We start from the raw sequence: 21,430 nt of genomic DNA on the forward strand, positions 1-21,430 counted from the left end.
AACAATGTTCAAGAGGAAGTGTACTCATTACCTCACTCATGTAACTGTAACCCTCTGTATAGTATCTTTACAATAAAAAAATATATATATATACTAAAAAAAAAAACAAAAAAACGAAGTCTTGAAAGCCTGGCGCTGGTGGCTCACACCTGCAATCCTAGTCAGGAGGCTGAGATCTGAGGATCGCGGTTCAAAGCCAGCCCTGGGCAGGAAAGTCCGAGAGACTCTGATCTCCAATCAACCACTCAGAAAATCCAGCACTGTGTCCCAAGTGGTAGAGCACTAGCCTTGAGCTGAAGAGCTGAGGGACAGCGCCCAGGCCCAGAGTTCAGGCCCCATGACCAAAAAATAATAATAAGTCTCCAAGGTAAGATAATCTATTTTGTTTCGTATCAGGCAGCCAGTTAGAAAACACAATGGACATAAGCAACCAAGGGCGTCTTGGAATCAGATCTAGCTGGGGGCTCATCTGGGAGCTTCCTAAATGGCCGGGGATAGCAGGAAAGCCAGGCAGGCAGGGCCAGGCCCAGGCGGGAGCCAGGGGGAAAAGACTGGAGAAGGGAGGAGGTGTGAGGGAGCGAGGGGGGGCGAGGCGCGGGGCCTGGCACCCCCAGCTTGCTGTGCCTGTCGCCACCGCTGCCTGAAGACTTTTCATTTTCACCTCCGAGCCGGCAGCTTGCCACACAATTTACACCTCTGCTCATCTCCCTGGTGCCACAGAGGCTCTGGCTTCCTGGGCAGCGCGTGGAGGGGGGCCCCAGCGGCAGTCAAGTATTTAGGGTGGGCTGGGGCACCGAGGAGCAGAGAAAGGATGATTTTCCCCTATAAACAGGCATTGGGACACGGCGGGGTGGGGGCCCCCACACTCCCTCGTTCCTGAATGAACTAGCCACACACTTTCCTCTCCCTGGAGCCCAGATGGCACCCCCCTACACCACCCCATCCTAGCTATACTCTGGTCTTCTTGTAGAGTGGGATCATAGGGCTGGGAAGGACAGTTTTGAGTAGCCCAGGGGACAGTCAGCCTGAGCTCTGGGTTGGTCAAGATGCCTTCTGCTGGGCATGGGTGGCTCACACCTGTCATCCTAGCTACTCGGGAGGCTGAGATCTGAGGATCTCAGTTCAAGGCCAACCTAGTCAGGACTAAGTCCAAGAGACTCTTGTCTCCAATGAACCACCAGAAATCCAGAAGTGGCGCTGTGGCTCAGGGGTAGAGAGAGTGCTAGCCTTGAGCTGAAGAGCTGAGGGACAGCGCCCAGGCCCAGAGTTCAAGCCCTATGACCAACCAAAAAAAAAAAAAAAGAAAGAAAGAAGATGCCTTCCACATCCAGAGGCTACTAGATAATGGCCTTTTTATCACATCCCCTTCCCAAAAACCAGAGGTTCTTGGCAGTATCTGTTGTGGTACTGATTGTTGATTGATTGATTGATTGTCAGTCCTGGGATTTAAATTCAGGGCCGGTTACTGAGCTTCTTTTGCTCAAGGTTAGCACTCTACCACTTGAGAGCCACAGCACCACTTCCAGCTTTTTCCACTTACGGGGGACTGAAGAATGGACTGTTATGGGTTGTTTTTTGTTTTGTTTTGGTCAGTCCTGGGGCTTGAACTCAGGGCCTGGGCACTGTTCTTAGGCTTCTTTGACTCAAGGCTAGCACTCTACCCCTGGAGCCACAGTGTCACTTCCGGCTTTTTCTCTGTGTGTGTGGTACTGAGGAATCGAACCCAGGGCCTCATGCATGCAAGGCAAGCGCTCTACCACTGAGCCACCTTCCCAGACCAAGGACCTTGAGTTCTGTTGGGACTCTCAAGTTGATGAAGACTTTGCAGACTGATTAACCAGCAGCAGAGGAGAATCTTGAAACCAAGCACCTGGGAGCAGGAGGAGCTGGGAAATGCCAGAGGGGTTAGGACGGGTGAGAGGGGCAGGCAGGATGCAAAGGGAAAAGAGGCAAGCAGGGAAAAGGCCAGCTCCAATTGGTGCTCCAATCACTTGTGTCTCAAGGAAGTCCTTCCCCTTTGGGGGCCTTGGGTTTCCTGTCTGCATCACTAGATGACTGTCTTTTGCTTTTAGGGCTCTGCCAAAGAGCAGAGTCATTCTCTCCGCCTCGAGTCCCCCCCCCCCCCATCCCACACCTGCAGGCTGCTGGAGAAGAACACCAGACAGTCTTTTCTGGTTACGTTCCATCTGCCTAAGGAAGGCGGCGGCTCCCTCAGGACGGGCGATGGTGGCCCAACCCCACACAGCGCTACCCAGACAAGCTTCAGCCCCCTGGGTCTTGCGGGGCTGCCAAGCTACAATCTCTGAGCTGGGTATTTTGAGAGTGGTGGCTCCCACGCCCGCCCCAGCAAAGGCTGGCTTTGTGCTTGCAGTCCTGGGGGAGGGGAGGAGAAAAGGGGTGAAGCAAGAGAGGCTAAAGAGCCCGTTTCCATGACTCGGGCAGTGGGGGGGTGGGGGGGAAAGAACTATGGTCCCTGTGGCCCCTCCCCGACTTCAACCCCCTAGAAGAATCTAGGGGAGCCAAACCCTTGCATTGCATAGTAGGAGGTAAAGGTGGTGGCTTGGGGGTATCTACTCCCAGCTAACTTCTGATTCCCTCTTTCAGAGCTTGGCCAGGGCTGCTGGCTCCCCCCCCCCCATCTCCCCTGTGCTCAAGAGCCCTGCTCTAAGGTCGGGCTTGGACACTGTCCCCCATAGTTAGTGGTTCCCAGGAACCCCCAGGATCCAGACTAACTTCTTGGGCCCCAACTCTTCTTCCTCCTTGATTCTGGTCTTCCCAGATTCTAAGGCCTCTTCTGGACCTATTGCGGTCTAAGGAATCACGCCCATCCTTCCAGGTGCAGTTCGATGCCATCATTCCTCAAGGGTGGTTGTTCTGCTTTCGCCACCGATTCCATCCCTTCCCACCCTCCCCTTCCTCCACCCTCGGCCTGGTTCAGCTTGGGGCTAGGAGACAGTGAAGGGGTGGCTGGGGGAAGGGATTGCTGCTCAGCCCTAGGTCCTGGGGGGCTGTGAGTGCCCTCTTCTCTGCGGAGGCAGGCCAATTAGCAGCTGGCAGTTTTGGCAGGTCACCTGGCTGCGGAGATCCGGAGAAGGAAGAGTGGCAATCCAACAGCCTAGAGGACACGAAGCGCCAGGAAGTGCCTGGAGCAGCGGCTTCCTGTGCCTGGAGCCTAGGGCTGGTCCCGGGCCTAGGGTACCCGGCTTGGATTCAGCTATTTTATCCTTTGGTGACCTCCTCTCTCTAGGTCTCTGACTTCCTGTTTGAGGATGCTGGCTTTAATTAGGACACTTTAGTGAGGCTCCTCTCTGGTCCTCATGCTCAGATCAGTGCCACACAATGGAGGACTTAGTAAAGAAGTCTTGAATAAGGGACTGAGCTGTGGTGCCCAATGTTTCTGCTTTTTTTTTCTTTGCTGGTGCTGGGGAGCAGCTCTTGTACGTGCTTTAGCCCTGAACTCCCCCCCAGACTAACCACCCTGCGTAAAGCTTGGAACCTTCCCCTCTGAGCCTAGCAAAGGTGGCAGGCAGGGAGAGGGAGATGATCGCACACACGCACGGCGAATTGCCCATCCTCCCAACTCCAATCCGTTACCTGGACTCCTGCAGGTGTGCCCTGCTGGTCTTCGCTATTGCTCTGAGTCCTAGCATAGTCTTGGATCTCCCATCCCCACCCCCCACCCCGCCCCGCCTGGCACCCCAGCGACTCTCTCAAAAGTCCATGAAAACAAAACATAGGATTCAGGAGCCTAGGAGACAGCTTCTGACCAGGCTGCTGTGAGTTTCCTCCTAGTCCATGGCTCACTGAGCTGACTCACAAACCTCCTGCTGGGGATCCTGCTCTCCCCGCCTTCCCAGATGGCTGCCATGTTGTCACCCGCCACTTGAGAATTCAGTTGCCTCCCCAAAGTGATCTCCAACACACAGCTCTGCAAGGATTCCTCTCTCCCAACCCCCCTCCTCCCACTACCCCCCCCCTCCCCTGCCCCTGCTGCTTTTCAGGTCCTGTTTCTAATTGGAGTGACAGTTCCCCCCAGCACCTGCCTTTTCTGGAAGGTTCCCCTTGACCTGCAAGAGGATGAGCAGGGTCCCTCCTCCCAGCTCCACTCACGCTACGGCTGCCACAGCATTTGCGCCAACTGGGGACAGACATGGGGGTAGTGAGCTGTCTGGCCAGGGCTACATATCAACAAGTACAGAGGTCTGTCTGTTTTGTTGGGCCTCACCAACCTCGGCACAGCCCTTAGATTCCTCCCTCAGAGTGGTCTGAGAAGTATGGACTTGAGATTTCCTTCCCCTTTATGCCCCACCTAGCAGGACAATACCAATCTCATTGTCTCAGAACTGGCACACCAAGGCTCACTTTAATAACACCTCCCACAAGCCTTCTCTCTAATTCTATGGAGAAAGGGCCAAGTCTGACCACCAAGGACTACCAGGGCCCAAGCCACTTAGCCACGCTCAAGAATTTTTATGAAGAGCCAGGTGCTAGTGGCTCACGCCTGTCATCCTAGCTACTCAGGAGGCTGAGATCGGAGGATCGAGGTTCAAAGCCAGCCTGGGCAGGAAAAGTCCATGGGACTCTTATCTCGAATAAACCACTTAGAAAACCGGAAGTGGCACTGTGGCTCAAGTGGCAGAGTGCTAGCCTTGAGCTGAAGAGCTGAGGCATAGTGTTTAAGTCCAGAGTTCAAGCCCCGTGACAAACAAAAGAAAAAAAAAGAAAAGAATGGTATGAAGAACCTCCCTCAGAGCATTCCCAGAGATCACAAGCTCCAGGAGAATGGGGTTTATGGAGAAGATTCAGGACTGCATTAGGAAGAGGAGTCAGGCAGAGGAAGATTGGGCTAGGCTAGGCGGGCACTCAAGGATCTGCATCAACTGCCATGGACAACTTTGAGCCAAGTTCCACGGCTTTCACACACAACCTACACCAGGGACCCCTTGGCCCCTTCAATCAGTCCTGGGCGCTCCACATGCTTAAAGCCTTCCTAGACAATTACTGAGACTGGTTCGATCCTGAAGTGCATTTAGGGGGTCTTTGCCCATTTCTCTGGGTTCGGCAGGCAGCTTTCAAGTTCAAGGAAGTCCCCTCTCCTTGCTGCAAGCAAACACCCCATTCTTGGGAGTCAAGTCTCCTGCCCGGGACCAACTTTCCTAGGGGGTCCATCTTTGTCTACGGAAATGGGTCACCCAGGGACCAGGAATCCTGCATACACGCTGTCTCACAGTGCTCAGCCTGGGGACCTCTAGTAGTTCATGTGGAAAAAAAGAAAAAAGAAAAAAGAAAGCATCTCGGTTTGCCAGGCTTCTAAGCTGAGGACGCTTGACCACCAGAGCCAGCGGCTGGCACATGCAGATCACAAAGCCACGATCGGGCCATTCCTTCCAGAACCCCAAGGGGCCTGACAAATGCATCTTTCTGAGCTTCTGACAGTGACCCCCCCCCATCCCCCACCCCCACCCCGGGTCCCTTTCGGTCCCAGGAGACCAATCCCGCCTCAGGCTCCCCCAGCACATCTGTAAGCAGGCAGGAAGGCAGCTGTGCCCACAGAGCATGCGCTCTCTCTCCCTCTCTCTCCCTCTCTCTCTCTCTCTGAGACCCTGTGCACCCTCTCACCCCGGCCTCTGGGGAGGCAGGTTGAGTCTTGCTAAGTTCTTGTTTCCTCTCCTCCTGGCAGCCGGGACCCTGGGCCTCCTTCGTTCCTCCTGGAACAGAATGCTGACGGCTTGTGCTGTCAGTCCATCCGAAGAACCTTCACAGCAGGCCCAGGTCCACAGGGGAAAATGAAAAGTGTGTGTGTGTGTGTGTGCCTGGCCCCTCTCCCAACAAGGTAAACTATCTCTTCCCTCCACCCCCGCTTCAGGGCTGTCGGGAGGGCTGCGAGAGTCAGAGTCTCATTAGTAGCTTCCTTTCTCTGACCGAAGGGCAGTGGGGAAGGCGGGAGTGGGAGGCAGCTTCGTATTTATACTGTTGTCTTCTGGGCTGAGAGACACAGGGTCCACCCATCCACCATAGGTTATGACCAGCAGATAGCTTCTCCCTCATCTCTCCTTCATCCTAAAGTCCCCCCCCCCCCAGGGCATAAGGTCAGGTGAAATATAGGAGCAAAAGGGACCTGCCCCCCTCCCATCCCATGGAAACAAGCTGAGAGGACTTTGGCTGTGGAGCTCTCCCGTGGTCACACTCACCCAAAACTTGCCTCCCAGACATCTCTAGAAGACCCTTGCTCTACCTACCACCACCACCACCCCCCCCTCCGGCCCCTTTCCATAGCCCTGGCTTCCTGTCCCCTGCCCCCACCCCGGGGAAAATGGGAGCCCAGAGCACACAGCTGACAACTCCCACGAGAGGGGGAGTAAGAAGGGAGGGCTTTCATCTAAGGGGTGACGTCAAAAAACCAGGCAACTTGTGAAGCTGTCAGGGGCCGGGGAAATTTGGACAAAGGTGTCTAAAAATAAATGCCTGAAGCCAGGAAAAGGCTTTGGTGAGCTGGGGCTGCTGCGTGCCACCACACCACATGCCATGCGCCGGGGTGCTGAGGTCTGGGACCCAGGGTGTCTCTTCACAGTGATTAGGCCTTGGGGGTGAGGCTGGCCAGCCTCCCCCTGACTGAGATGATGGGTGGGGGACCCCCACCCCACCCCTCGCCCTGAGGGGGGCAGGCTGAGTGGGCACAGATGTCTCTGCTTGGCATGCAGGTAAGCCCTGGGTTCGATTCCTCGGTACCATATACACAGAAAAAAAAAAGCCACAAGTGGCGCTGTGGCTCACGTGGTAAGAGCGCTAGGCTTGAGCCAAAGAAGCTCAGGGACCGTGGCCAGGCCCTGAGTTCAAGTCCCAGGGCTGATGAAGCAACTAAATAATAATAATTTTAAAAAAGCAGCTTCCTGGGCCAAATGCTGTCACCAGGCTGATCCATTCCCCCCCACCCCCCGCCATTCCTCCCCCGCCATTCCTCTCCCCCCAATATCCTTCAGCCCAGGCCTCTCTGAACTCTCTCTTTTACACACGACACTACCATCAGCTGCCTCCACACCCCCACCCAGATGCCTCTTAAGGCAGCTCAACTGATACGGCCCACAGCGTCTGTCCCCCCACATACACCCCCAAACCTGGTCCTCCCTCAGTTCTTCACTGGGCACTCATCCTGTGGCTCAGACCAGAAGAGAGAGAGAGGCAGAGCCCTCTGTGATACCCCTCTTCCCATTTTCCCCCAATAGTAGCCAACCTACCCCCAAAGCCCATCAGTTCCACCCCCAAAGGAGATCACAAATCTCCATACAGAGTCTGTGTCTTCATGGCCCCTGCCTAGCTCATACCGCTGCCTTTTATGCTGAGCTTCACGACAGCCTCCTGAGAATACCTGCCTGTCCCTCCAGCCACGATCCAGCCCACCCTGCTCAGGCACGGGGAAGTCTGCCTTGTACAGTCTGTAAAGTGACTTCACATTGATTGGCTGGGGGCGGGGGGAGAGGAGGTGGAGACTGAACCTAGAAGCTCTAGGCACCTGCTCTATCACTGATCTACACTTCCAGACCCCTTGTTGTTGTTGTTTCTGTTTTTGAGCCAGGGTCTCTCACTATATAGCCAAGGCTGACCTCAAACTTGTGATGCTTTCGTCATTGCTGAGATCAACGCGTCTCACGCTGTTACTCCAATCCCCCCCCCCCGCCCTCAAATCAGTGCATTTCGATCAAACCTGTGCTCCTCATCCTTATTTGCCTGGAACATTCTTTCCTCTAACCTTGAGATGACTTCCTCCCTGAGGCTGCTATCCTACTGTTGTTCAAGTGGGTCCCCTGACTTTAGTACTCTGTTCATTCCTGGCACATATGCCATTCTTCATCTGACATTGATTACTCATCTTTAGTGCACAACTATTTATATCATGCTGCAGAGTACCTAGCACCCAAACTTATTATGAAGTATTTAGAGGAGGGTGGGGGGAATGTACCTAACAGCAAGGTTTTGGTTTTTGTGTGTGACTATTTATGTGTGTGCCAGTCCTGGGGCTTGAACTCAGGGCTTGGGCATTGTCCCTGAGTTTTGGTGTTTTTTTTTTTGGTCAGTTGTGGGGCTTGAACTTGAGGGGCCTGGGCACAGTCTTTCAGCTCTACCACTTAAGCCACAGCACCACTTCCGATTTTCTGGTGATTAATTGGAGATGAGAGTCTCACGAACTTTCCTGCCCAGGCTGGCTTTGAACCATGATCCTCCGATCTCAGCCTCCTGAGTAGCTAGGATGACAGGCGTGAGCCACCATTGCCTGGCTGTGAGACTCTTTATCTTCAGTCAACCTCCAAAAAGCTGGAAGTAGAGGTGTGGCACAAGTGGTAGAGTGCTAGCCTTCAGTGAAAAAGCTAATGGATGGCATCCAGGCTCTGAGTTCAAGGCCCAGTACTGGCACAAAGTAAGTAAATAAATAGATAGACAGATTGATAGACAATAAAACAATAAAAGAGATGCTAGCAGAAATGCATGATGGTGGCTCACTCCAGTATTACTAACTAATCAAGAGGCCTGAGATCTGGAGATTGAGGTTCCAAACCAACCCAGGCAGACAAACCAAGAGACACTGATCTCTTGATTAACCAGCAAAAGGCCCTTAGTGAAGGCTTGATTCCAGTAGTAGAGCAACAATATGAGCATAAAAAGCTAAGCAAGAGGGCTGGGAATGTGTCTTAGGGGTAGAATGCTTGCCTAACATGCATGAAGCCCTCAGTACCACATACACAGATAAAGCAGGAAGTGGCGCTGAGGCTCATGTGGGCTCAGGGACAGTGCTCAGGCCCTGAGTTCAAGCCCCAGGACCGGCCAAAACAAAAACAAAAAAAGACCTAAGTAAGAGTGTGAGGCTCTGAATTTAAGAGGGGGGGGGGCAACAACCTTTGCCCATCTTTCTAGTTTCCTTGGCACCTGCTCCAGGGGCCCCTGGTCTCCCCAAACCACTTCCTCCCACCCTGGTAGAATTCCCTCCACAGGTCAGACTTAAGACACCTTACCTTGATGTAGGTGTCTAAGGCAGGATGAACTTGGCGGGCAGCCAGCCAGATAGACAGCGTGGTGGTATAAGGGAAGGTGGCTGTCACAACGTGGCTGGGTGCGGGGAAGGAGAATATCTTGAAGCCGTATTTCTGGTAGAGCTGGATGAGCTCAGGAGAGGGTGGCTCTTCCCCTTCGCTCAGGATGCTGCCCACCGCGCAGCGGCACTTCCCAGGGGGAATCTGTGGAGTCAGAGCAAGAGTTTCAAAGTTGGGCGGAGGAGGGGAGCCCTTGGGGTCCCCCCCTCCATGTCTGCGCTGGCTCAGGCCTGAGAGCTACTTCTGACAGGACACACAGGTACCCGGATGAAGCCAGACATTTTTTTCCTGCTAAAATAAATGTGGCCCTCCTCTGTTCATCCTGGGGAGGACTCTCATTGGTCCCTCAGTTTAATAAATACGCCACGTTGACATCCAGGAGTCAAGAGTGAAGAGACCAGCCAGGTGCTGGTGGCTCACGCCTGTCATCCTAGCTACTCAGGAGGCTGAGATCTGAGGATCATGGTTCAAAGGCAGCTGGGGCAAGAAAAGTCCCTGAGACTCTTATCTTGAATAAACCACTCAGAAAACCGGAAGTGGCGCTGTGGCTCAAGTGGTAGAGTGCTTGCCTTGGGGGCTGAAGAGCTGAGGGACAGAGTCCAGGCCCAGAGTTCAAGGCCCACAACTGACAAAAACAACAGTGGGCCCAGGAGAGTGAATGATCTCTGAACTGTCACCAGTTGCAAGGCCCATCAACAGCAACACTGAGGGGAACAGCCATTTCCGGATGGGAACTTCTGTCGGCCCCCAACTTCCGGGAGCCCAGACAGGACTGTAGTCCCGCTGATCCAGAGGTATGGATCCCGCACAGCCCCATAGCTCATTTCCCTCATCTCCTGAGGAGTAAGCCTCACTGGTGGAGAAATGGTGGGTGAGAAAGGGGAGTAGGGCAGGACACGCAGGAATTAGGGACCGAGAGGACCTAAGAGAAGAGGTCTGGAGGCCTTGGGATAGTGGTTGGCTCTACCTGTTTCAGGCAGCCCCCGTTTGCTTCACCTTCTTCTACCTGCTTCTCCTGTTGACTTTTCTGCTACCTACGTCTGTACTGATCTATGCTGGACACATAGGAAGCAAGTGTTCCTGTATTCAGGAATAGTCACAGGAACTCTCCCCACACAGATTTTGCACTCTGGGCCTGGGCGCTGTCCCTCAGCTCTTCAGTTCAAGGCGAGCGCTCTTGAGCCATAGAGCCACTTCCGGTTTTCTGGTGGTTTATTGGAGATAAGCGTCTCATGGACTTTCTTGCCCTGGCTGGCTTTGAACTGTGATCCTCAGATCTCAGCCTCCTGAGTAGCTAGGATGACAGTGCAGATTTTGCATTCTTAATGTGCTTGATCTGAAGGCTCAAGCTTTTTTCCCCCTACCCAGGGCCTACTGACTCCTAAATGTAAGTACGTCAACTACCTCTATATCCACTTATTCTTCCAGTACTGTGAGGTCATTTGCTGTCTGCCTGTCTTTTTTTTTTTGGTTTTGTTTGGGGACTTGAACTCAGGGCCTGGGTGCTACCCTTGCTCAAGGTTAGTGCTCTACTACTTTGAACCACAGCACCACTTGTGGTCTTTTTTTTTTTTTTTGGTCAGTCGTGGGGCCTGAACTCTGGGCCTGGGCGCTGTCCCTCAGCTCTTCAGCTCAAGGCGAGTGCTCTACCACGTGAGCCACAGCACCACTTCCGGCTTTTTCTGCTTATGTGGTGCTGAGGAACCGAACCTAGGGCCTCATGCATGCAAGGCAAGCACTCTACCACTGAGCCACCTTCCTAGCCCCACTTCTGGTCTTTTGAGTAGTTAATTGGAGATAAGAGTCTCCTCTGCCCCAGCTGGCTTTGAACCATGATCCTCAGCTCTCAGCTTCCTCAGCAGCTAGGATCACAGGCGTGAGCCCTTTCTTAGCGCTGTCAGCAATCCCCTGGGGGTGTTCTTACGCAACACTTCTCTCCCCTGCCCACTCTCTTACCCACATCAGATCAACTCCCAGCAGTCACCTCTCGAGGCCCAAAGCCCTTCCCACTCCACCCAGACAGCACACAGGAGATTGCTGCAGTACTACGTCTTATCTCTAGATGGCACCTCTGCACTATTTATAGAGACTGGAATGGCCAGCTGGACAGAGCTAAAAGTCAGTCTGCATCTCTCTGATCCTAGCAACCTAGGCTGGATGAAAACTTTTTTTTTTTTTTTAATTCTATGGGGGGGCTAGGAAGGTGGCTCAGTGGTAGAGTGCTTGCCCAGCGTGCATGAAGCCCTGGGTTCCATTCCTCAGTACCACAATACACAGAAAAAGCCAGAAGTGGTGCTGTGGCTCAAGTGGTAGAGTGTTAGCCTTGAGCAAAAGCAGCTCAGGGACAGTGTCCAGGCCCTGAGTTCAAGCCCCAGGACTGGCAAAAAAAATATTCTAATATAGGTTAAAGGGAGAAATGGTTAGGTTACTTGATGTCTCTTCTCCACTGCCAGTTTGTCTGGGTTGGAATCCCAGGGTCTTCCCAGAAGCTTCTTTATAAGTCCCCCCTACCCCACCCCACCTCCCAGGCACTGGAACACGTGATCTTCTCAATAACTCCCAGTTTAGTCCTGAGTCCACTTGATATGGGCTGGATCTGTCTCTGTTCACCTCACACCCTGCAGCCCTAGCTAGCCGGGCAGAGGCCGGAGCCCGGCCCAGCATGCATTTACGTGCAGCATTTATGTGGCAGGAGGAGGGGCAGATCTAGGCTCTGGCCACCACACCCCTTGAAAACACACCCACATGGAACTATTTGCAGCCAAACATGCCACGTCCTTGGCAGCCAAGCTGCCCGTCTTTGCATAAGCTACTTCCTCTGCCTGACATGTTCCTTGTCATCCCTTTGGCCTGGGAAATTCCTGGTCCCTTTGTAAGATTCAGTTCAATTCTCCCTCCTCAGAGCCCTGTATTGTTCCCCACTAAGCTGGCCCTCCTCTCCAACCCCAAATGCCTGTCCTTCCCCCACCCCCCAACCACCCAGCAAGTCCTGTGCTTAATACACTAAGACCTCCCCAGCCCTCCCTCTCTCTCTTGGCCTTAAGGCAAAAAGGTCCAGGATATTTCCCACACACCAAAGTTCTTCAAGCATGCTTAGCGATGGTTTATGCATGCGTGCGTGCGTGCACACATATACACACACACACACAGGCCCTGTACCAAACTCAAACATCCTCTCCTTCCAACTGGAGAAAGGGAAGAGCTCCAACCAGTGGACAGAAGTAGCTAAGAAGGCATAGGGCTTCCAGGATTCTGAAATATCTGGGATACAGGAGTATCTTTCTGCCTGAGTGACTCCCGGGTCCTATAAGTCAGGACACAGTGGCCAAAGGGAAGCCCAGAAGGTCCCTCAGCAAGCCCACCCTCTGCTAAGCAGAGACCTATCAAGCTAGCCATGGGAAACAGAGTGAACCAGACACTGCAAGGAAACAGCCATTAAGATAATCCAGGGAGCCAGGCAGCTGGTGGCTCCCGTCTATAATCCTAGCTTACTCAGGAGGCTGAGATCTGAGGATCACGGTTCAAGGCCAGCCCGGGGAAGGAATGTCCATGAGACTCTTACCACCAAAAAAATCAGAAGTGGCGCTGTGGCTCAAGTGGTAGAGCGCTTGCCTTGAGCTGAAGAGCTCAGGGACAGCGCCCAGGCCCAGAGTTCAAGCCCCATGACCGACCGCCCCCCTCAAAAAAAAAAAAAAATCCAGGGAGTGATCCAGTAGCCAGGAAAATGTTTCCTGCTCTCAAAGGAATGCTGGGGCCAAACCACAGAAGAATGATCTACTGGGTTGTGAAGGGGCCAGCAGGTATGTGTGTAGGAGTGTCCATCCATCTTGATCTACGGGCGCTGCCATCTGCCTGCTCCTTTCCCCCTCGGTAGCAGACATTTCTGGGAACTCATGTGAGAGGTTATGCCAGACAGACCTTTTACAACCTCCGCTAGGCAGAGAAGGGACTGTCCCGAGTGGGCGGGAACCCCTGTGTCCCCAAGGGCTGGCCTGGGCCCAAGTGGCAGTGCTCAGCCTGACCCTTTGGCGTAGACTGATGTTAGGTTCTACCCTTTTCTTCGTTGTTAGCCATCTATTGAGGACTAGGTGTTGGGGTGAATGCCTCCTCTAGATCATTTATGTGAACCCTTGGCTGTCTGTATTTATAAGGCCCGGTATTTTGCCGCTATTCTGCAGAGAATGATAGAAGCTCAGAAGAGTTATGGAGTAGGCCCAAGGTCACACAGCAACTCATGATGGGAGAAAAATCGGAACCCAGCAACTGCCTGCTCTCCAGCCATGTGACTCCCTAAGGTAAGCTAGCATCCAAGTCAACCTTGGATACCTCAGACCCATCCCATCTCTGGGAGAGCTGTATTGTGGGCTCCCTGGAAGCGGTGGCCAGACCAGGGGGATTGAGTATCCTTCCCTCAATTTCCCCCGCTCACCTCCAGCAGGAAGCCCAGGGTACCGGTTACCCTGTCCTTTCCTATCCTGGAAGTAGAGATCATACGCTGAGCCCCAGTGCTTCTGATGTCACTCAGTGTCATCTCCCAGCCATGGGACCAAAAACCAAAACAAAACCCAACCCTCAGACAATGTCTACTCATCCCTCAGCCAGCCCACAACCACCCAGGTCACCTGCCTCTCACCCAGGCCCAGCCCAGTATCTTCAAGGGCCTCGTCTTTCCTCCTCCACCGGCCATCCAGTTAGCTTCCTAAAATGAAGTTGCCACCACACCCATCGTTGCCACCTGCTGTAACTCCCTCCTGCCTAGCTCAGAGAGAACCTATCCACCTCCTTCTCTACTCACCAAGCCCTTCGTCCCGTGTCCCTAGGCCTCTGTTCTCTGAGCTGAGTGGCTCTTCAGGGCTGAGCCAAATTCTACTCAAGTGAGAAGAGTCAGCTGAAATCTAACTCTTCTCTAAGCCTGAGACACTTTTTCTCAGCCCCAACTCCTGGAGAGAGTGGGGCCTAGTGTTGTTGTGTGAAAATCATTGTGTGGGAGGCTTGTATGCCAACCCACAGTTTTTCTGAGGGCAGGGCCGGAATACAGGTCTACAGCAGGACTGACAATGGAATCAGGATCTAGAGAGGGAGTCAGCCTTCAGCTGCAACAGTGCTCCAATGAGGGGCCTGGAGTGCTCTGATTGGCAGTCAGTGGGGAGGTTCCAGGCCTCATCCACTGGAGTTTTCCAGGCAAGGAAATCAGGGCTGGGAATTCCAAATGTCTGGTTGATGACACTCGGAAATGAAGGCTGGAAGATCCTGGGCAGAAGCCAGGTGCCAGTGGCTCACGCCTGTCATCCTAGCCTACTCAGGAGGCTGAGATCTGAGGATTGAGTCCCTATGAGACTCGTCTCCAGTGAACCACCAGAAAACCAGAAGTGGCGCTGTGGCTCAGGTGGTAGAGTGCTCACCTTGAGCTGAAGAGCTGAGGGACAGTGCCCAGGCCCAGAGTTCAAGCCCCATAACCCATAAAAAAAAAAAAAAAGGTTCCTTAAGATCCTTGGTGGAGCTGCTGGCCCATACAGCTGTGGGCAGCACCACCCCACTGCATGGCAAGAGGCTACATTGGCAAGCCCTGACTCACTAGAGGCTATAAGTACAGGCATACACCCACAGGGTGCGGGTGTTGCTGGATTAGTCTTGGACCTTAGCATCCTGGACATTCTAAGCAGCTCATTTGGCTCCACTTGGCCCTGTCCCAACCAGGCAACTCCACGTTTAAGGCAATCTCCTGCCATTGGGGCAGGTGGCTCCAGAATGGCCACAGAGGTGTGATTCCCAAGGCTCCAAGCCAGGGGAACTGTCTTCTCCAGCCCTTAAGGGCCTACACTCTCAGCAAGAGAGCTGACGAAAGGAAAGAGGAGCAGCAAGATAGAACAGCAAGATAGAACCCTTCACAAGGTGCCGGTGGCTCACGTCTATAATCCTAGCTACTCAGGAGGCTGAAGATCTGAGGATCACGGTTCAAAGCCAGCCTGGCCAGGAAAGTCCGTGAGACTCTTATCTCCAATAAACCAGCAGAAAACCAGAGGTGGCGCTGTGGCTTAAGTGATAGAGCGCTCACCTTGAGCTGAAGAGCTCCAGGTCAGAGCCCAGGCCCAGAGTTCAAGCCCCACAACCCACCAAAAACAAAAAAAGATATAACCTTGCCTGAGCAGTGTACCTTGGACCCATACCTGTAATCCTAGCTACTCAGGAGTCTGAGACGTGAGAGTCTAGTTTTGAGGCCAACCCAGGTAGGAAAGTCTGTGAGACTCTTATCTCCAATAAACTACTCAGAAGAAGCTGTAAGTTCTGCTGTGGCTCAAGTGGTAGAGTGCTGGTCTTGAGCAAATAGAAGCTCAGAAACAGACAGTGCCTGGGCCCTGAGTTCAAGCCCCAGGACTGGGGGTGGGCGGGGAGGGCAGTGTATCCCTAGATTGGGCAGAATCTGATTGGCCTGGCTTGTTGAGCATGGCCCCAAATGGGGATGAATGGGACAGGGACATCAAGAGGAGACCAAGGTCCAGGCAGAAGGGAAGGACTCACAGTGCTCTGGCCCATGACACTCAAACATCCATGAGCAAGGGTAACCAAATGTAGGGGCAAGTAGAAAGCTAAGCTAAGCTAAGCTACTGGGTCCCTAAAGCGGTCATGGAGCTGGTAATCTGGCTTTAAGCTCCAAGAGGAAGTGGTCTGTAGAACCGGGACCAAGATTTTCCCACCCTTTTCCTTTGAAACTCAAGTTCTCTTCGTCCACACCCAGCCCAGGCCCAGCCTCCACCCGAGGAGGGTCCTTACCGTGTGGGGATTGTCGTAGTACACAGCAATGGAGCGGAGCTTGGGGGAGATGCTGCAGCTCTCGGTGAAAAGCTGCCCTGTGTCACTATAGGGTCCCACGTGGAATTTGTAGGCCATGGTGATGTTGCGGATGGGGGGCGAGCCCGCACTCACGGACACCTCGGCCAGCAGCCCTGAATACCCGACGAAGGCCAGCAGCGTCATCAGAAGTAGCAGAGTCAGGCCCCCGATCAGGCCCAGGAGTAATAGGTCCGACATGACTCTTGGGCCCCTCCCACAGCACCCCAAGGCAGCTGCAAAGGAGACAGGAGAGAGAGAGAGAGAGAGGAGGCTGGTACCCTGCTCTGATGGTCCCTGCCTTGCTGCCGGCCAGTCTGTGGTCCAACCTGAACCTTCCCTGGGTGCTCCAACCCACAGGGGGAGGGGCCAGAAGTGTTTACACACACTAGAATGACCTAGAAGGGAGCTACAAAGGATGACTGAAGCCACAAGCTTCTTTATTTCTTAATCACAGTCATCGTCGTTGTCGAAGCTCTTGGAGTACCTCTGAGAGGCAGCTAGCTGGCAGCTCTGGTCACACCTGGGGAAACTGAGTCATCGAGGGGGGCAATGAGTCAGCTAGGGACATCTGGCCCTGATGAATCTCTCCCAAGACAGGGAGCTGCCAACAGTCTGCCTTGTCCCTACATTTTCTCTTCTTTCTCACTGCTGAGCCGAACTGCCAGCCCAGCCTTCCCAACCTCATGCTCTGTTGTCAGCAGGAGACCGACAAGTGTCAGGTCTACACATTTATTAACAAGTAGGAAAACCCAGAGAAACAAAACCTCAGAGAGAAAAGATGCACCAGGGAAAGGCTTATTATCTGAAGCTTTCCTTTTCTGGGTACATTTGGCCTGCAAGGGACCTTGCTTTCCCACAGCTCACCCATCCAGAACCAAAAAGAGAGAATAGAGCAATCCAGCCTGAGCAGTCAGAACAAAGTCCAGCCAAAGTGTCTCAGACAGGACCTGCCGATGCGAACAAGCTTCATTCCGCTTTCCCAGTTCAAAGAAGGGAAGAGACAAGCCTGGTGGCCCTGGCTTGTTGTGGGTTCTCGCTTGTCATTCTAGCTGTTCAGAAGGCTGAGATCTGAAGATCGTGGTTCAAAGCCAACCCAGGCAGACAAACCCCAGACGCTTTTCTCCAATTAACAAGCAAAATCGCAGAGGGGGATCTGTGGCTCAAGTTGTTGAGTGCTAGCCTTGAACAAAAAAAGTTAAAGGATGGCCCCAAGCCCTAAATTCAAGTCCCAGGACTGGCATAGAAAGAAAAATGGGGGGCTGGGAAGGTGGCTCAGTGGTAGAGCGCTTGCCTTGCATACATGAGGCCCTGGGTTCGATTCCTCAGCACCACATAAGCAAAAAGAAAAAAGCCGGAAGTGGCGCTGTGGCTCAAGTGGTAGAGTGGTAGCCTTGAGCTGAAGAGCTGTGGGACAGCGCCCAGGCCGAGTTCAAGCCCCACGACCAGACCAAAAAAAAAAAAAAAAGGTAAGAAACAGTTTGAGACTAGCACCACTATGGCCTGTAATCCCAGCTACTCAGGGGTAGCAAAGAAAGCCAGGTGCTGATGGTTCACACCTATAATACTAACTAGCTTCTCAGGAGGCTGAGATCTGAGGATCGTGGTTCAAAGCCAGCCCAGGCAGGCAAGTCCCATGAGACCTTTATCTCCAATGAACCACCAAAAAGCCAGAACTGGAACTGTGGTTCAAATGATAGAGCCCTACGCTTAAGCAAAAAAGCTCAGGAACACAGCACTCAGGCTTTGAGTTCAAGTCTCAGGACTGACATGTGCGCGCCCGCACACGCCCATACACACACACACACACACACACACACACACACACGAGAGAGAGAGAGAGAGAGAGAGAGAGAGAGAGAGAGAGAGAGAGAGACAGGGAGGAGTGGAGGAGGATAAAAGGATATTGGTTCCAGGCCAGCTCAGCAGAAAGTTGTAAGCCCATCTTAATCAATAAGCTAAGTTCAGTGGTCCCTGTCTGTAGTCCCAGCTGTTCAGGAGGCTATAGGTGGGAGGATTTTGGTCTGAAAATGCCCTGGACAAACAAAAACACAAAACCAAACACCCCTCCACCCCTGGACAAAACCTCTGAAAAATAACTAAAGCAAAACAAACTGGTAGAGAGCCTGCCTAGAAAGCATGAGGTCTTAATCTCCAATTAACCACTAGAAAACCAGAAGTGGTGCTGTGGCTTAAGTGGTAGAGCGCTCATCTTGAGCTGAAGAGCTGAGGGACAGAGCCCAGACCCAGAGTTCAAGCCCCATGACTGGCCAAAAAATATAAAAAAAAAAAAGTCAAGGAAAAGCTATTCAGAAACAGTCACAGTGTCAACCGTTCTATTTTAGGCAGAACTTCTAGGCATCCAGACAGCTTAGAGCTAGAAACCTCAGGAAAGGACAGAGCTTACTAGGGGAATAGTCCTACTCCAATTATTTAAAAATTAGTATTAAAATTTAGTATTTAAGGGCTGGGAAGGTGGCTCAGTGGTAGAGCGCTTGCCTTGCATGCATGAGGCCCTGGGTTCGATTCCTCAGCACCACATACACAGAAAAAGCCGGAAGTGGCGCTGTGGCTCACGTGGTAGAGCGCTAGCTTTGAGCTGAAGAGCTGAGGGACAGCGCCCAGGCCCAGAGTTCAGACCCCACAACCAGACCCAAAAAAAATAAATAAATAAAATTTAGTATTTAAAAAAATTTAGTATTAAAAACTAAACAGACTTTGGGCTGGGAAGGTGGCTCAGTGGTAGAGTGCTTGTCATGCATGAATGAGGCCCTGGGTTCGATTCCTCAGTACCATATAAGCAGAAAAACTAGAAGTGGTGCTGTAGCTCAAATGGTAGAGCACTATCCTTGAGCTGAAGAGCTGAGGGACAGCACCCAGCCCGAGTTCAGGGCCCATGACCAACAACAACAAAAATTAACAGACGTGTGTGTGTGTGTGTGTGTTAGACAGTATTGGGGCCTGAACTCGGGGCCTCACACTTTTGCTTAGCTTTTTCATTCAACGCCGGCATTCTAGCACTTAAATCATACCTCCACTTCAGGGCCTGGACACTGTCCCTGAGCTCTTTTGCTCAAGGTTAGTGCTCTACCACTTCGAGCCATAGCTCCATTTCTGGTTTCCTGGTGGTTCACTGGAGGTCAAGAATCTCACAGCCTTTCTTGTCCAGGTTGGCTTTGAACTGTGATTCTCAGATCTCAGCTTCCTGAGTAGCGAGGATGACAGGCATGAGCCACCAGCACCCAGCCACTTCTGACATTTTGTTACTTAACTGGCGATGGGAATCTTTTAGGCTTTTCTACATGTGTTGGCTTCGAACTGTGAGCCTCAGATCTCAGCTTCCTTAACTAGCTAGGATTACAGGCTTGAACCTTTTAGCCAGTACCAGGCTAAAAGTGAATAGACTTTAGTCTGAAAAGGTAGTGCTTCAGGCCTATAGAAAACTTTTATGGAATTATTTGTTACCCATGGGTGCAGGCCAAGTTGAAGCTGCTTTGTTAAGAGGCCAAGGAAATTTCTAAACTCTGGTAACACGGGGCTGGGAAGGTGGCTCAGTGGTAGAGTGCTTGCCTTGAATGCATGAGGCCCTGGGTTTGATTCCTCAGCACCACATAAGCAAAAAGAAAAAAGCTGAAGTGGCGCTGTGGCTCAAGTGGGAGAGCACTAGCCTTGAGCTGAAGAGCTGAGGGACAGCGCCCAGGCCCAGAGTTCAGACCCCACGACTGGACCCCAAAAAAATAAATAAACTCTGGTAACATGACATTGAGGTGCCTCCCACGGTCTTCTGACCCACCCGTGCTCCTGGTCTGTGGGTTTCATTGTCTTTTCCTACTCTGTGCTCCAGCTATGTTCATTCCTCTGTCCTTTGATCATAACAAAATCTTCACTGAGTACTTAACTTATATGCCAGGAACTATCAACAAGTGTTAATACACAGCTACTTCATTAATCCCCCAAACAATCCAACAAGAGAGGTATGCATGCATCAGGCTGGAGGTTAAGACACCTGTCAGAGTCAGCCACCTGGACTATAATAGAGCCAAGTAGCTGGGCACTGGCGGCTTAAGCCTGTCATCCCTCAGGAGGCTGAGATGGGAGGATCTTGGTTGGAGGCCAGCCCAGACAGGAAAGTCTGTGAGACTCTTAACTCCAATTAAACCATCACACACACACACACACACACACACACACACACACACACACACACACACACACACACAGAATCCAGAAGTGGAGCTATGACTCAAGTGGTAGAGAAAAAATGCTTGCAAGAAAAGCTAAGGGACAGCATCCAGGCTCCTGAGTTCAAACCACAAGCAAGCAAGGAAGCAAGCAAAGGAGCAACTGTCTGGTTCCAGCCCATTTCCACTTTCTGGCTGGGTGACTGGTTTCCAGAGAAGGCCCAAGGATTCAATCCACATTGGCTCTCACTGCCCCTGAGGCTGGAAACTTAGCAATGGAAACCACCACTGCCCATGACAAACCCTCACACTCATACCTCTCCTTCCAGCGACACACTTCCTGTTGCAAGAGAATTCATTCAGTTCCAGAAAAGTTGGAGAGGGGAGCAAGAGAGAGAAATACAAATTTCCCTCCTAACTCAAAAGATGGAAAAGGGGAAGGGGGTGGGGAGACAGAGAGAGAAGAGGAGGAGGAGGGGAGGGAGGGAAAGGGAAGGAGGGAGGCTCTCACCTGAAGAGGCAGGCTACACTTTCAGCCACTCATGGCAGGGGTGGCGGGGTGGAGTGGAGCCGGGCGGATCCTCCAGGGGCTGTGGACAGAACACAACAGTCACTCCAGCTCAGCCAATCAGTGGGCCAGGTCCACAGAAAGCTCCCACTGTGTGTGTGAGTGTGTGTGTGTGTCTACAAGCATCCCCCCCATCCCCACTACCTTCAGATCCCCCAAGCGAACCCCACCCTACCAGGGCCAAAGCCCCCGCCACCACCTCACGGAGTGCCTCAAATCCCCCCATCAGGCTTTGCGCTCTCTCTCTGGCCTCAGTTTCCCCTCAGATCAGAGAACCCCAGGGCGGGCCACAGCACATCTCCCTCTTCCCCCCCACCCCGGGTGTCTGTCTGTCTGTCTGCTTCCTGAAGCGGCCTCACGTGCTCAAGTGGCCTCGCCTTGGAGGAGGGCCGGGTCCTTAAAGGGGCCCCCGCGCGCGCGGGCAAAACTTGGGCGGTGTAGTAACGGGGTGCGGGGAGGACGCAGCAGGGAAACTGAGGCCCGTGAGGAGGAGGAGGAGGAGGAGGACGCAGCCTCTCCGGGCCTCCAGGGGCCGGGGGGGGGGTCCCCCAGGTTGGGGGATGAGGAGGGAGGGGGGGAGGGTGATGAGGAGTGGGGGTGGGTGGGGGGAGAAAGAAGGGGGGAGGGAGTGACTCCTGCCTCAGTTTCCCTCCCCGCCCCTCACAGTTTTGCCGGAACATTCGAGGCCCTTTAGACCCCAGCTGGGTGGGGGCGATGCAGAGGGGGTGTGGGGGGAGTAGGGAGAGGGGGCCCGGGAGGGAGGACGCGGG

At 53.0% G+C, this 21,430-nt stretch overlaps 1 protein-coding gene across 2 annotated transcripts in view; it reads right to left on the minus strand.

The window, feature by feature from the left end:
• The window catches only part of Tex264 (testis expressed 264), a 32,032-nt gene extending 11,072 nt beyond the window's left edge, over positions 1-20,960 (minus strand). For both annotated transcript variants that reach the window (XM_013028021.1, XM_013028022.1), the window contains exons 1-4: positions 20,805-20,960; positions 20,604-20,682; positions 15,855-16,147; positions 9,006-9,227 (exon numbers count right to left, since the gene is read on the minus strand). In XM_013028021.1, the coding sequence (XP_012883475.1) occupies positions 9,006-9,227; positions 15,855-16,112 (480 nt within the window). In that variant the 5' untranslated portion in view covers positions 16,113-16,147; positions 20,604-20,682; positions 20,805-20,960. The remainder of the gene's footprint in view (positions 1-9,005; positions 9,228-15,854; positions 16,148-20,603; positions 20,683-20,804) is intronic.
• Positions 20,961-21,430: the final 470 nt, after the last annotated feature.

Source organism: Dipodomys ordii, unplaced genomic scaffold (assembly GCF_000151885.1).
Source record: "Dipodomys ordii isolate 6190 unplaced genomic scaffold, Dord_2.0 Scaffold107, whole genome shotgun sequence".
NCBI classification, from domain to species: Eukaryota; Metazoa; Chordata; class Mammalia; order Rodentia; family Heteromyidae; genus Dipodomys; species Dipodomys ordii.